The following is a 16,478-nucleotide window of genomic DNA, read 5'->3' on the forward strand; positions in this document are numbered from 1 at the left end:
GGGAAAGATATAAAGTTATCTAAGGGGTAATGTTGTCACCCAGAAGGTGGTACGTGTATGAAATGAGGTGGCAGAGGCTAGTACAATTGCAACATCTAAAAGGCATCTGGATGGGTATATGAATAGGAAGGGTTTGGAGGGATATGGGCCAGGTGCTGGCAGGTGAGACTAGGTTGGATTTGGTTAACTGGTCGGCATGGATGAGTTGGACCGAAGAGTCTGTTTCCCTGCTGTATATCTCTATGATCCCTGTTTTTTTAAATTCACTCATGAGATGTGGACGTTGCCTGTCCTGCATTGCCCTGGAGGTGGAGAAGAGCTGGTTTATTGAATCGCTGTAGTCCATGTAGTGTAGATAGTATCATTAGGGAGAGAATTCCAGCACTTTGAACTAGTGGCAGCAAAGGAATATCAATAAATTTCTTAGTCAGGATGGTGACTGGTTCAGTGGGGAACTTACAGGTGATGGCATTGCTGTATATCTGCTGACCTTAGCCTTCAAGATGGAAGTGGTTATGAATGTGATGAATTTCTATAGTTTCTGATTGATAGTATACATTGTTACTAAGTGTTGGTGGTGGAGAGAGTGGATGTAGTACCAAACAGGGTGGTGTCAAGCTCCTTTTATTGGTGCTGCACCCATCCAGGCAAGTGGAGAATGTTCCATTGTACTCCTGACTTAAGCCTTGCAGATGGAGACTTTGGGGAGGCAGAGGAGATGGCCCTGACAAACCAAACTGGGCTTCTCTGAACAGGTTATTGCTGAGCAAATGCTGCTTGATAGCACTTGACACCTTCATTACTATCGCCAGAATGGCCTTTGCAGTAACCAGTGCTTTCAGCCCTTTCTTGATATCAAATAAATCAACAGTTGCTGAAGACTAGCATCTATGATGCTAGTGACCACTGCAAAGACCAAGATGGATCATCTACAGCATAGTTCTGGCTGAAGAGTGCTACAAAGAGCATCAGCCTTATGTGTTGTACTAATGTACTGGGCTCTTCTATAACGGATTATAGGGACACTTATGGAACCTTAAAGTGTTTAGTTGGTTGGTTATGAAGAAATGAGCTAAAAGATTGTAACTAATCAGTCTATTGAGAACTCATACTAATTTCCTTAACTTTTTTATGGAAAAAGAGTAAATTTATCAATTTCACAATAAGGAGTTGCCCAATTTACAAACCCAATGATTGAAGTAGAATAATTAGTAAGCTATACTTTAAGGCAGGTTAAAATTAAGGCACTTTAATTGAGGAAAAGTAAGTTGAGAATTTAAAGTAAAAAAAGATTCAAATAAAAGTTCATGCTACAAAAGCAGTTTTTTGTGTTTAATTAGTATCCCAAAAGGTGGAAGCAAAAACATCCTTTCTATGTCAATTCCCAGCATAAAGTTAATTTAGATGTTATGTGTGCTTCATTCCAGAACCACTTTACAGATTACAAATTTGAACAACTGAACTTCATTACATATTCACAATTGGAAATTATGAAATTAAATTGGGAAGTTCTCACAAAATTTAGTATTTGAAGCTTTCAAAAATTGCACAAGTGCCAACTGGGCTATCCTAAGGCTACTACTATACCTTTTGTCTTAATGTTGTGGTTTTAGTTACTGCTATTTAATTTTAGTATTGGTGCAGAAGGTATTCACTTTTCAAAACAAAAACACAACCCATAGATTAGGTACTGTTCTCCTATCTGCAATTTTCAACATTGGGATGCTCTCCTGAGTGGCAAGTTCAATTGGAATCATACATTACCTAGATATTATTGGTATTATGATCACATTCTCAAAGCTAAGAAAATGTTACAGAATAGTGCAGCACAGGTTTTGTAAAAAAAAATGCAACATGGTTTCTTTAAGTTTGCATTAAATGTAGATTTAATTAATTACTTTCCTTTATACTGAGCTAATTTGGATGAATATGCTAATCTTCACTGTACAAAAACATCATATCTTTCTCCTAAAATATCATACCTGACAGGTGCCCAGTACCCAACTAAATTTGAAATCACCTCAGTCAATTATGGAAAATAGCTGCTTACATCCAAAAAAAAAGCTCATGCATATCCACACGCAAGGGAAACATTGGATGTGGGAGTTAAAACCAAAGCTTCAATTTCTATTTGAAAATTAACACTTCAACAGTTTAAGAACTCCAATGCAAGTTTATATCCAATGAAGTAAGCATTCCCATGTTTTACTATTTGTGTAATTATCCATTGTGCTGTTAAGAATGTGAATTCTGGCTTAACTAATTTAAATGTAGTGTAGAAGAAAGTGAGACCTACAGAAATTAGGCAAACAAGATGAAACACCTAATTACCCTTTCTACTGCCAACTACATTTTTTTTTAAAACTCATTAATCAACAGAGCTAAAGGGTGAAAGTGCTGCACCCTTTGTACATTAAATGTCCATCCCAACATCTGAGAATAAAGACAATAAATTCACAAAAATCAATTTAGTTTACAGAACATAAAGTGCAATTGGTTCTTCATTCAAGATAAACTGCTGCTTGTCAGTTAAATAAAATCAAAACATAACCAATTTACACAACTTTCTCAGTGAAGAGGTCAACATTTAATATTCAAATCAACTGAATTCTTTAAGATCTTCTCAAAGATGAAACAGTTCACTTTTTGTCTTGCTTCCCCGGTTTTTCTTGTAATCGGTAGTCAACTAGAATAGCATTTCCAGTTTCTTTCGCAGTGCGTCGTGCCACAGCCTTGATACCCAAATGATCAATGTTAAAAGCGGTCACACCAACATTGATGGCAGAGTTCACAGCATTGTCTGTAGCTTTCCCAGCAGCGGACCCATACCTTTATCAGAAAGGAGCATTTTGATGATTTCAAGAAGCAAAGCAGAAAGAAAATACTAGATTATTGCCATGCTAACATGCTGCACCCTTTCCACAGAATTAATTTTATTCAAATTTTAAAAGGTTCTCTTTCCTACATGCCAGTCAGTTTCTGGAACTTGATCAGATAAAGATTTAAATATATCTGCACATTACAAGTCAATTAACAATACCACAAGAAGCAAATGTGACTGTATTAAAAGATACAGACAAACTGAAGTAACTCAGTTGTGAGATAGAAGAGTTAAGGATCAGTTCTTTGATTAGTGGCTGGGACCCTCTAAGTGAGAGCTGCAAGAACAAAAAACAACAAATGGGAGAAGGACATTCATTCTTCTAATCCTACCTTCCATTCCATAAGATCTTCGGTCTCAACAACCATTGAGCCAGCTTCTTATAACCCTCAACTAATATTTAAAGTTTGTTTACTTCCTCTTAAAATACTTTCGCTGATGTAAAGGGTGTGTTTCCATGCTGTATGAATTTTTGATTCCATCTACCTTCCACAATTCTCTGGGATAGACAATTCCAAACATTTGTTATCCTCAAGAAATTCTTTGTCCCAGTGAGGCAACTTGCGGCCAATATACCATGATTTCTTATGTGAACCATGATAAGTAGATCCTTCCCATCCCATTCTAAGCTTGAACCTTGGCGTCAACATAGCCTTTGGTTCTCTATCTTTGCTGCAGAGAACATAAGGGAATATTGCATATTATGATGTGTCAAGGAGAAAAAGCCTCTTCACTTGACAAGGAATATCAACATTGGCATCACCACGCTCTTCTGGCTGAGGTTAGGTAGCACAGCACAGGGATGAATTCTGGGATTATTTTGAAGTATAAATTACACACTGTGCTGGTGAGATTTTTCAGTTGACAATTAGATCTGAAGTAAGAATGCTAAAGCAGTAAGTCAATAAAAGATGACATCCTATTAACCCTCCTCTAAACTGTAGGAAGTGATATCCCTTTTTTCCCATCATTGGTACCAAATTTCAAATACATTAAATACCAGTTTACACCATTGGCAAGATAAATTAAGTTAATGGTCAACTTGGATTTTTTTTTTATTAGTAATCTAATAATTTGTCAAATTCAATGTGGGTAGACTGAATCCCCACAGAATACAGGCTCAGAGGAAAGAGAACTAACAATCAATAGGATATTGGAGAAATGAATCAGTCAACATGAACACACCTTAATGATTCACAAAATGCTGATCAGGATGCATTGTCAGAAAAGGGAAAGCTAATTTAAAGTAATTAATTTCAAGTGAATTATGATTAAAGCGAATTAATTCATTTTTGAAGTGTAACTTGTGTTTCTGCAACAAAGTACAAAGCACAGTTATGAACAAAATAATGTACTGTTTTGTAAATTGAATTTCTAATTAATTCTGCTTTAGATAAGTACTTACTTATGTTTCACTGTGTAGACGGTCTCGGCTGCAACATTTTTGGCTATGCACTTTGCTGCACACTCTAAACCATTCCAAACAGTGGCAAATCCTGCAGGGATTAAAAAAACAACCAGCTTCAACTTACATGAATTGAGTATTCGCCTAGGAGATCACACAAGGTTGAGACAGTCCTCAATTTCCAATCAATATCATTCAAGAGTGTGAATACCTATCAATGGTTGAGTAAGAAAACAAGAAAATAACAAACAGACCAACATCAGAGGAAGGTGCAAGTAGGGCCTTTGGGCTGACAAAGATCACTGACAGAATGGAGCAAAAATACCACTAACACTTGAAGGGAAGCTGAAGGATTTTAAATGGGTTCATAAGAACATAGGAGTTAGTGAAGCCTGTCAAATACTTTAGAAATGCAGGAGATTCAGAGAACAAGAAACCATTCACTACTAAACCTTCCTTTAACATCTTGAAGTTAGTTTAGAGGTTAAAGTGAGGTTAGAGGAACAAAAGCTCAAATTGTTAATCATGCATTTTAATACTAAGTAATAATAGTTCAATGAGGAAACACATCTTTATGCAAGTGTAGCAATCTTTCACTCAGGAAAGCAGTGACAGATAGATCAAATAATTTTTACGTCTAAAATTGGAAGAATTTTGCTGGCCAAGGAGAGTAAGAGGTTATGGAACTAAGGTGCATAACTGGACAGTACTTTGGTTAGGCCACAGCAATTCTGATCACCACACTGGAGGGGGTGCAGAACAGATTCACCAGGATGGAACAGTTTAGCTGAGAGAGGCTGGAAAAGATTGGGTTATTTTCTTTGAAGCAGAGAAGGCAGAGAGAGGACCTGTTTGAAGTGTATAACATTAAGGGGCATGGACAGGGCAAACAGGAAGCAGTGGTTCCACTTAAAAGGGTCAAATAACAGGGCATAGGAAACTGAAAGGCAGGAGATTTTAGAGGGAGAGGGAGGAAAAAATGTTTTCACCTGGAAGATGATGGGAATCTGGAATGCATGCCTGGGAGTGTATTTGAGGCAGGGAACCTTGTCACTTTAAAAAAATGTACATGGATGAGAAATGTAATTACATTCAAGGTTTGGGTCAAATGCTGTAAAGTGAGACCGGAATAGATTACGAGTTTTTTTTTGTCAATGTGGACTTGATGGTCCAAAGTTATCTTCTATACTGCATGGTTCTATGGTGACTAAATGGGAGGATATAATCAATACAACTTCTTTGAAGAGCTGTTTAATGTGGTAACACTATTCCAATTAACACACTTCTCCCTTTGGGCGCAGTTTCTGCTTCAGTACAAATTACATTCATCTCTATTGTATTGAACTGAATTGCATTGCCACCTACTGGCCCAGTTATCCACTAGATTGAAAACCTTCTGATTATGGTTGCACTGCTCCTTATTTGTCATGCTCAACGTCAAGGAGACCTCAGCTGGAATTCTGTCTTCAATTCTGATCACCAAAGTAGAGCATAATTTACTCTTCATTTTGCACACAAAATTCTGGGGTACCAACAATAAGAAACTTCAGCATATCTTTGGGAAAAAAAGCAGATGACGAAACACTGTCTTTCAATTCTGTCCAGTCATTCGCAGTAAATCGTATAAATCCCACACAATCAGAAGTCAAATTTTATGGAGTCAAGAGTAACAGGGAAAGTGAATTAACCTTTTCATCCTGAGAACAACAAAGCTGTAGATCAGGAACGGTTATTCAAGTGACCAATCTAGTTGCAACAAAGGTAAAATAGCAAACTGGATCAAAGTGTTTTCAGAAGTAGAAGCAAAGAATAATTGTTGATGAATCCTATTGTTTCCAAATGGGACCTGCACGGCATAGTACTAAGACTCTGGTTCCTTGTGGTATCATCAAATGATTGCCTTTAGAGGCTAACAGAAAATTGAGGATACAAAAGAACAGCTTGGAACGACTTAGAAAAGTATACACCACAGGAGGATATCAATGGACTAGTCAGGTGGATTGAAAACTGGCAAATGGAATTCAATGTGAAGAATGATGAAATGCAGTTGTGAAGCCTAACAATGGGAATACACAGTAAATAGTAGGAAACTAAAAAGTGTAGAGGAATGGAAAGAACTTTCAGTGTATATTCACAGAAGTGGCTAAACAGGAAAATACTTGGGTAACTTGCTTCTATTAACTATATGCAGAATAAGAGCTGAGAAGTAATGCTGGAATTCTACAAAGCACAAGTTAATCCATAACTCTTTTCTTAGGGACAGAGGAAGCTGAATGGAGACCTAATCAGTGATTAATATCATTAAAGGATTTAAGTATAATGAATAGGAAGGCTCTATCCTCTTGGTTAAGGTTTTCAAATCAATGTCCCTTAAAAAAAAACAGGCTGAGTGGGAATTCAAGGGAAATCTTTTCACTTGCATGGGAATATGGATTAATCTGAATGAATGCTTATTGGCTGCTGTGAACACAGTGGACTGAATGGTCTCCTTCAATACAGTACATTCCACTTGTGTGAAGTGGGTGTTACTGCCTAGGCCAGTGTTTATTCTCAACCTTAATTACCCAGAGGACAGTTGATGACATGTGGGTCTCGAGCTCCATGCAAGTAATTTACAGCCGTTTCTTTCCCTAAAGGACGAGTGAGCCAAATGGATTTTTTTGACAGTTGACAATGGCTTCATGATCATTACTCTATTTCAGATTTTTTTTAAAAATGAATTCTAAATTCCACTATATACCATAGTTGCTTTCGAATCCAGGTCCTCAAAACATTCTGCTTCTCTAAATTAACAATCTAGCAACAATACAACTAGACCATAGTCTTAAACAAGTTGTGGTGTTTCTGGAAGAGCAGAGGGGTATATTGAGATGCTTAGAAAGCCTTGATGGATTAAACACTCTTTTTATGTACTTAAGTCATGTTCAGTTATCAAAGTTCTTCACTAATCCAAATAATGCATACCTGAATGGTTGTATAAATTAAGTTAATATTCCATTTATTTGATTTCTGCACGTTTAACCAAAAAAATTGATTTAAAGAGACAGTGAGTTAAACATGTTTAACTACTTGGAAAAGTGAAAGGAAGCCAAATAAAAATCAGCATGTACCTTGAACTCCACTTGCTGCCACCACCAGGGCTCCATCTAGATTCGCTTTTGAATTATTATCTTTCTTTATAGCTTCTGGAATCAGTTTACTTCCATGTTTCTTTACATGTGGAGCCAGCTCTTTTCCAACAGTACTAGCAACAGCACAAAGTCCATCCACTGAGAATTTAAAACAACATCCTTAACTTCACAGTTCTGACAAATGCAACTAATCAATACACTTGCAATAAGGAGCTTCAGTTTAACTTAAACACAGAAGTCTCAGTGTTGAAACCTTATTTATAGTAAATCAAATAATAAAGACCAAACCCAAGGGAAAGCTGCAAACTGCTTTTTTCCTCCATTTGTCATTATATTGCTCAGGCTGATGCCATGACATGATTCTCCTTTTGTTAGTTACAGCTCCATTATGCCTTTAACAGAATTTAATTTTGTTTAGGTGGCTCCTGCCACATTTAAAAAAACACTGCAGGTGGAACATTCCCTGTATACTTAGTTACTTCTTTAAAAGTGTCCCATTTGTATAGGTGACAATAGACCAGCAGGCAGCTGTAATTGCCACAAAATTGTATGGATCTTCTGGTCTAGCAATGGAGAAGCATATGTCCATTACAACATTTAAAAAGACATCCTTAACTTTCTATTGGCTGCAGAAGCTTATTCTCCCAGCCACATGGAGTGAGAATAAGTGAGCTAAGTAAAAAATGTTAGCGTGCCACAGCTTCAGTCCTTTTTATTCAAGCTTTCTTTGATATTTCAATTCTAAAGTGTATGTACAGCTGAAATGCAATCTTGTGTTTATCATTTTAAAATGAGATTTTTTTTTAAAAGTATATTTTTAATTCCAGCTTCCCAACCCACCACTCTCACCCTTCCTATCTCTGCTCATAAATATCTCCCATAACTTCCCACGCAATCCCCATATGATCATTCCCAACTCCCATCCTATATGCCATAGTCATGCAATCATTTACTTAATTCAGTTGAGTCTGCAAGAAGAGACAGTTAACACTACAGTATGTTGTCAATGATAGAATGTTAAACTGCTGTAAAGAAATACTGAAGTACAACATTTTCAAATTATATTGTGCAAACTAATTTTTCGTAAGAACATAATACAGCTCCATCTTGAGATAGTCACTTCCTGTGTGAAACATTCCTTCAATGTAACCTACTTTGTGTTATTTGGGCAACATGCTTAGGATTCTCTGGTTCAGTTCATCTGCAGGAATATATCAGGAAAAAAAATAAGCTCAGCTATTCATCATTATCTATGCATTGGATACAGGGCAAGTTATTGCAAGATCTCCAGCATCTGCAGACCTCACTTTCTCCTCAAGTTATTGCAAGTGTCTGGATCAAAGTTCATGTTAAAACTTTGAAGGTGGATTTTAGTTCTCGGAAGATCAAGTTAATTACAAGGCTGGGTTATAGAGACAGTAGAGATACCAAAACAAAATACCCACAAGTCAGAATGGAAGAATACAGCTATAAAACAGCAGGTGGGCTGAATTAGTTAAATAACTTTAAGATTGATTAACCTTATAAAGAGAATGTTTGGAGGAAAGTAGTAGTAACCCAGAGTACAAAACGGTTATAAACCACATTATTAAGCCAACAGTAAATTTGGTGGGGTTTAATTCTTTCATATACAATAAATCTTGAGCTTGTTTTGATTTTTAAAAAAAGAGAAATATTGTAGGAATCAAATAACATTTTTTTCCAAGGCCACCTCTTGATTATGTCAAAATCAAACTTTGATTTTATTTCTCATTCTTACTGACTCATTGATTAGGCGATACAATCACATAACAATGCCTGTTGACAACTGGCAGAAAAGAAGATTTTGTAGAATTCATCAACGTCTTCATTAATTATAACCCTCCCTTAAACTTACAGCCAGAACATAAAGAAAGCATTGATTTCTGTGCAATAATTTCCACAGTGCTGAAATCAGTACAAAAACAGACATAGTTAGCAATAAAATACTTTTTCCAAAACAGCTGTTTCACTTCAACAAAGCCACTATTTTAATGCATCTTCCAGAGACTGTTGAGCTCACAGCTAATACATTTTCATTGTATATACACAAAGTGAAAAAGTCATCCAGGCACTGACTACCCTATTTACTGCAGATCTGATATCAATCCCAGATTTAAATTTAACAATGGATAGTGCTAATTACAATAGTAGCCACTCCATTTCTCCTTTTCTATAGTAGATCCTGAACATATGCAGCCTTAGGCTAGAGATTCCACCTTATTTTGCAAGGAATTCATTATATCAATTTTTTCCCTGGTTTACAGTTAGATGGGATTAATTTTTGCCTAATTTAAAACTATTTTCACTCTTTCAGTCTCCTCCTCAATTTCTAAGTACCCATTTCTCATCCAGTCCTCCAAAGTTTAACCTTTAACAACATTGCAAGTTAGCCAAGACCATGCACAAACAGCAGGAATCCTTTCAAAAAGGTAATCCAAAAATATACTAACGGCTAATATCTACTGACTTGCCATGGTCCCAAACCTGTAACAGCTGGGATGGGATGGTAGAGGAAGGGAGGGATGCCCTTGAAAGGGGAGGATGCCAATTTAATCCACAAAAATTAACTCCGGATTTTGCAATACAGTAATGAGGCATCAAGAATCAGCCAGGTAAGCCATACCCAGTATTCAAAAAATGATTATTTAAAAGGAGTCTAGCAGTTGGAAATCCACAGCAATCATTGCTGTCTAGGAGCTTGTAATGCCAAAATCTTGCTGGCAACCCCAATGTGAGTCATATCAACAGTTTGAGGAGCCTTTTTCTATTATTTAACCATTTTTCGATTCCTAAGAAATCCCTTCCTAAGTGAATATTGAAGTGTATTGGTTGTTAGCTTACCCAAGAACTGGCTGACTTTTACAGCCCCTCCCGTTGCTTGTCTCGCAACACTGAGTCCTTTTTCCACCGTTGGACTTATTTTTACAGGCTTATCTTCAGGCTGAATATGTGTTCTCAGTTTAGAAGCTCCTTTTTGGATTGCTTTACCAGTGAATTCAGCTCCCTTAACTAAACCCCAGCTCAACCAAGAGGCTCCTGAAAAACAAAGTTAAATTGTCATAAAGTAGATTTTCCACCAAATTGCTCAACATATACTAACAAGTAACAAATTTAATTGTGATGCTTACAGAAATAGGTAATGCAATATCCTTCATCAGATAATCTTCTCCATATACATGCAGAGTATAAAATAACTATCCAAGCAGCTCCAGTCTAATTCTAAGGATAGATCTTGAAACCAGCTGGAACCATAACAGCAATTTCTTTTTGCTAATAAACATATTTACAAAAAAAAACTTTATAACTTTAAAATATAGTTATAAAAAAATATAATAAAAATTACAATATAACTACCAACCTACCATATAAAACAAAAAAACCAAACCATACCCTCTGAAAAACACCACCAATAAATAAGTGACTAAAAAAAACACAGAAGAACAAAGAACACGAACAATGCTCCGCGCAAAGCTCCCAAACAAAAACAAAAGGGACCATTGTATATGTATCCATATTAACTCGGGAGACTCCCTTCCAGGGCCCAGGGCTCAGCAAACCTAACCATCCTGATTAAACGAATGCCTTAGTTAAGATTGCAGACAAATCTGTGTCTAAATAACTCAAAAAGGGCAGCCACATCTTATAAAAAAGGTCTGTTGTGTGGCACACCATATTTGAGAGAAAATCCAAGGAAATGTGCTCCATAATTAATCTTCGCCATCCCAGCAAGCCCGTCGTTCTCAGACACCCAATTCATCAGAATATTCTTCCATGCAAAGAATGAATATTGAATAGTTTCTTTCCATGCCTGTCAAAAGATGATAAATTCGATAGACCTAGGAGAGATGTCAGATCTACTTTATCTTCAGTCCTCAAAAGCCTCCCTATCACTCCCACCAGAGCGCTCCAATAAACACGGAGTGTGTGGCATGTCCAGAAGCAAGGTGTAAGAGTACCTACACCTATATTATATTTGGGGCACATTGGAGATGCTTTTCTTTTTAAAAAAACTTCACCAGATGGTCCACTGCCTAATGAACCCTGTGCAGAACTTATAACTGCATAGCATATGTCCTATTACAGATCAATATCTTTTGTGCATTCTCCCATATGTCTTCCCATGTTTCAGAAGAGATCTCCACTCCTAGCTCTTGCTCAGAGACTTCACATAACCAATTAATCTCCTGCCAGGCCCTACCACCCAGTAGGCGATAAAAGGTACAAACCAAGAGAGAGTGTGCTTGTGGCACACAGCAACAGCCTCTCTGTATCAGGCTTATAGGGCTTAGTGAGAAGAGTAGTCTTCTTCTGAAGAAATCACTAGCCTGAAAAAAGACGGAGAAGATCTCTACAGGGCAGCCCGTATTTGCGGCTCAATTGCTTGAAGGACATCATAACCTCCCCCTCAAATAAGTCTCCCAAATGAGAAACTCCTTTCGCTGCCCATAGTTTGAACCCCGAGTCCATCATCTTTGATCGGAACCTCGGCATACCAACTGTGGGGGTGAGTGGTGAAGTCTTAGATGAGCAACCCTCACTCTGACGCATTGCTCTCCACGCCTTGACCGTATTAACAACAATAGGGTTCCGGCAGTGGTCCATAATTGTCCTCATCTTACCCATGAACAACGGGTTAACAAGAGGGCACCTTGCCCGGGAGGCCTCGATATCCAGCCATATTGAGCCTGGATTGTTACCTGCCCAATCGCACACAAAAGGACAGCAGAGAACTCAATTGATACCTCCTAATGTCTGAGAAATCAACTCCTTCCCATCCTTAAGGCAACTGCAATTAGTTTGATGAGGGGCCGCCTATGATGCCAAATGAAAGAACTAAAGCAACCCATAAGCTTCCACAATGTTGACCTGGGAAATATTATAGGGAGCATACACATAGGATAAAGCAAATAAGGAAGGACATTCATCTTAATAAGGACTTTTCGGCCCAACCATGAAATTGGAAGAGCTCCCATCTCTGGAGATCCCGTCTAATATTGTGAAAACAGATGAACAACATTAGTTCAAAATAACCGATCAAATATGGGGGTAATAAAAATACCTAAGTATTGGAAACCTGCCCACGACCACTTAAAAGGGAACCTAGGGCCCCTTCAACCTCTGGCACTTCCTTAAGGTCCCCCGAAAGCAGAGCCTCCAACTTTGCAAAGTTGATCTTATATCCTGAAATAGCTCCAAATGAATTAACACATTGTATCAGATGGGGTATGGAGGTCATTGGGTCCGATATAAACAGGAGGACATCAGCACACAGTGTATGCGTGTGTCCTCTCTATCCCAGTTCCGGAGTGGTTATGTGAACATTCTGACAAATGGCTTCTGCCAGCGGCTCCATCACCAACGTAACAAACAGTGAGGGGGCAGCCTTGACAACTACTCCTGCCAGTTCTAAAGTTCCCAAATGTCACCCAGCTGATGACGACCAAGACCAGAGAATGGCAAACAAAACCTCCACCCACCTAGCAAAAATCCCATCCAGCCCAAACCACTCTAAGACATACGAGATATGACCATTCCACCTGGTCACATGCTTTCTCTGCATCTAAGGAAATCACCAACCCCTGGATCAATCGTTGCTGACATGCTTGGACCATATTCAGCAACCTTCTAATATTATTAGAGGAGCTATTGCCCCTTATAAAACCCATCTGGTCCTCTTTGACAATAATATCAGACAGTACCTTCTCCAATCTCAGCACCAAAATCTTCAAATCTGAATGTAATAGAGAGATGGGTCTCTATGAAGCACAATCCTCAGGAACCTTCCCCCTTCTTAAGGATATGGGGAAATATTAGTTTCCTAATCAAGATACACTAAATACTTCCCTGGCATATCCCTATACTCTAACAGTCTTTGTCTAACAAAAGGTTAGAGGTTTGTGGAAGTACTGAATTCAGGACGGCCCGGAGGGCTATGACCCACTATAGCTTGGTCACCGAAGGCTTCGCAAAATGTGCAGCCTCAGCGGCTTTCAGCAACATCTCAAGTAGACACTGCTGTTCACCTTTATCGTTTCTGACTAGCCAAATAGAAATACCTAATCCCCTAGCAAAGACGTGCCTAAGTTGATAGAGACTCCTGAAACTCCCTCAAAAAGTATTCCATAGATTTTGAATCCTTGAGCAATAAAGGATCCACATGTCAGTTCAACTTAACGAACACCTTCCACACTGGATCATCTCAAGACACCTCCCTCCCTTTTCTGGACCCCCCAGTCTCTATTTCCAGTGACCAACTCAACACTGACATCTACTTCACACCTACCAACTCCCACAGCTACCTGGACTACACTTCCCACCCACCCTCCTGTAAAAACACTATCCCCTACTCAGAATTCCTCTGCCTCATTTGCTCCCAAGAGGAGCAATTCCATTCCAGAGTATCCCAGATGCCCACCTACTTAAAGGACCACAATCTCCACTCTCACATGATCAACACAGCCTTCCAGTGCATCTCCTCCACTTCCCATACCTCCTCAGCCCGTGAACCCTACCCCTCCAACCACAAGGATAGAACCCCCTCCCAGTCCTTACCTTCCACCCCACCAATCTCCGGATACAACGCATCATCCTCCGCCGTTTCAGAGTCAGACACCAGCGATATATTGCCCTCCCCATCCCTATCAGCATTCCACAGACACCATTCCCTCCGCAACTGTTTCATTAGGTCCATATCCCCCACCAACCCACCTTCCACTCCCAGCACCTTCCCTTGCCACAGCAAAATTGTAAAGGCTGCGCCCAAACCTCCCCCTCACCCCTTCTATATCCAGCAGATATTTTTCTGCAAATACAAACATTTCATCTACTGTGTCTGTTGCTCTCGATGTGGTCTGCTCTCTACATTGGGGAGACAGGACGCCAACTTGGGAAATGTTTCAGAGAACATCTGAGACATGCGTACCAAACAATCCCACCACCCCGTGGCTGACCACTTCAATTCCCTTCCCACTCTGCCAAGGACATGCAAGTCTAGCCTCCTGACACCTAGAGGAAGGACGCCTTATCTTCCACCTTGGGACCCTCCAACCACACTGCATCAATGTCGATTTCACCAGTTTCCTCTCATCTCATCCCAGATCCAACTCTCCAACTCAGCACTGCCCCCTTAATTGTCCCACCTGTCCATCTTCCTTCCCACTTCTCCACTCCATCACCCCGCCATCTGTATCTCCCCATCACCTTCCAAACTACATTCCTCTCAGCCCCAACCGCCCTATATTTTATCTCTCAGTTCCACCACTGCCATCCAACATTTCTGATGAATGTTGACTCTCCCTCTCCTCAGATGCTGCCTGCCCTTTGTGCTTTTCCAGCTTTACATCCAACATTGAAATTCAGAAGAATCAGTCAGCAACTCAAAACGTTGTGAGCACTTTCAAAGTCCATTCCTGATGGTGACATTCATATCTTCTAAAAACACAGTTCTCTCTCTTTAACATGAACTGCTTACCAGTTAGAATTCCACGAGCCATTTTTCCACTCCACTCCGGTAGAACAGCATCTTGGTCTGTAGCTTGTAATTCACGGTGAATCGGAACAGTCTGGCTCAAATTAAGTTCTCCAGCTGAAGCTTCTGGATCCTACGAAATACATAAATAAATAGTAAAATGTAATTGAATTCACAGTACAAGATTGGTTGCTTATTAGCAGTCACTTAAAAGCTACCACTCAAATTAGTGTTTTCTTTCAGGATTATACTGTTTTATACAAAAGATTAATATTAGAGATTATAATCATCCAGGAATTTATGTATCCAAAAGATTCATAAATTAATTTGTTTATAGGACGTGAGTGTCACTGGCTAGATCAGCATTTATTACCCAAGCCTAATTATCTGTAGGGCACTTAAGAGTTCATCACATTGAGAGAGTCTGGAGTATTGCATTAATATTTGCACAAAGACTAAGTTAAAAAATGCATTCACACACAAACACAAGCATTTGTCCCTCATCTCCTATCTGAAGTTCTGTCTACTACAGTGGAAACTGCCTTGGGTAGGATCATTTTGTTCATGTAGGTCTACGACAATGTAAACTATTCAGATTCCAAATTTTGAACAATATACTGAAGTCTGAATAAACAAAGAAGATTTCAATCAAATTTATTCAAGAATGTCAATGCACATACATGTTTCTTTAAAAAAAAAGATTTTTTCTTGGGACTCTCATTAGACTGATTACCATATTCTCCATCAACTGCTCAATAGTCTGTAATTCGTTCTTATTCCCCCCCTTTTTCTTCTTCAGCTCAGCGTTTAGCGGCAATGAGCATTCGAGCATTTTTACTGGCATTGTCAGAGTCAAGCTCAAACTGAAAATTAACTGGAATTTTTCTGGTCTTATATGGTTATATTACCTCTTATTAATAAACCATTGGTTAGGACACATCTTTTCTTTATTTACATTTGGTAAATTTAGTTTATGCCTGTGATATTCTTTACCCATTTAATCTACTTAGCGATGGCAACACTATCATTTTGCATCCTTTCCAACAATCAGATGGCAGTGCTAAGCTAGCTAATGTCAATTTTTAAAACATTCTCCAAACATTATCATTGTTAAAACTTCACTAATTGAATCAAGTGCTTGAAAGTTTGTCTGGAGTTTTTTTGCAGCTTCAAACTTTCAATCCCTGAAGTTACCTGGACCTTTAAATAAGTCATTTGTCTCAGCAAGTCTTCAAAGTGTTCTCTGTCCGATTGTGGAAGCTCAGAGGATAGTACTACTCCAACGTAGACACCAGGATCTTGTGACATTATATCAGGAAACATGTAGACTCCATTGTGACACTGCAGTACAGGAGACTGGCTAGGTATAAGCGGATACACCCAGTCACAAACCTAACAATAAACAATATGAAAATTATTTTACATCCATCTACAAATTAACTCAAATAACATAATATTCACTCACTCCGTTTTTATATTACCATCTGTGCATGAAAGGCCTAATTATGCCAAGTTAAAATCAGATATTCAAGATGATACTTTACACTATTTGAAGACAATGTTTAGCTCTAA

General features: G+C 38.6%; 1 protein-coding gene across 3 annotated transcripts in view; it reads right to left on the bottom strand.

Moving 5' to 3' along the window:
- Nucleotides 1-1,228: 1,228 nt before the first annotated feature.
- sparta (spartin a) overlaps nucleotides 1,229-16,478 on the bottom strand; it is a 30,337-nt gene continuing 15,087 nt past the window's right edge. For 2 of the 3 annotated variants that reach the window (XM_087988276.1, XM_087988277.1), the window contains 6 exons: nucleotides 16,101-16,298; nucleotides 14,910-15,039; nucleotides 10,280-10,474; nucleotides 7,397-7,555; nucleotides 4,287-4,377; nucleotides 1,229-2,829 (listed from right to left, as the gene is read on the bottom strand). In XM_087988276.1, the coding sequence (XP_087844402.1) occupies nucleotides 2,640-2,829; nucleotides 4,287-4,377; nucleotides 7,397-7,555; nucleotides 10,280-10,474; nucleotides 14,910-15,039; nucleotides 16,101-16,298 (963 nt within the window). In that variant the 3' untranslated portion in view covers nucleotides 1,229-2,639. The other variant, XM_087988278.1, reaches the window with a different exon arrangement.

Source organism: Chiloscyllium plagiosum, unplaced genomic scaffold, assembly GCF_037043375.1.
Source record: "Chiloscyllium plagiosum isolate Xiang-an unplaced genomic scaffold, Cpla_swu_hap1 HiC_scaffold_6, whole genome shotgun sequence".
In the NCBI taxonomy this organism is placed as follows: Eukaryota; Metazoa; Chordata; class Chondrichthyes; order Orectolobiformes; family Hemiscylliidae; genus Chiloscyllium; species Chiloscyllium plagiosum.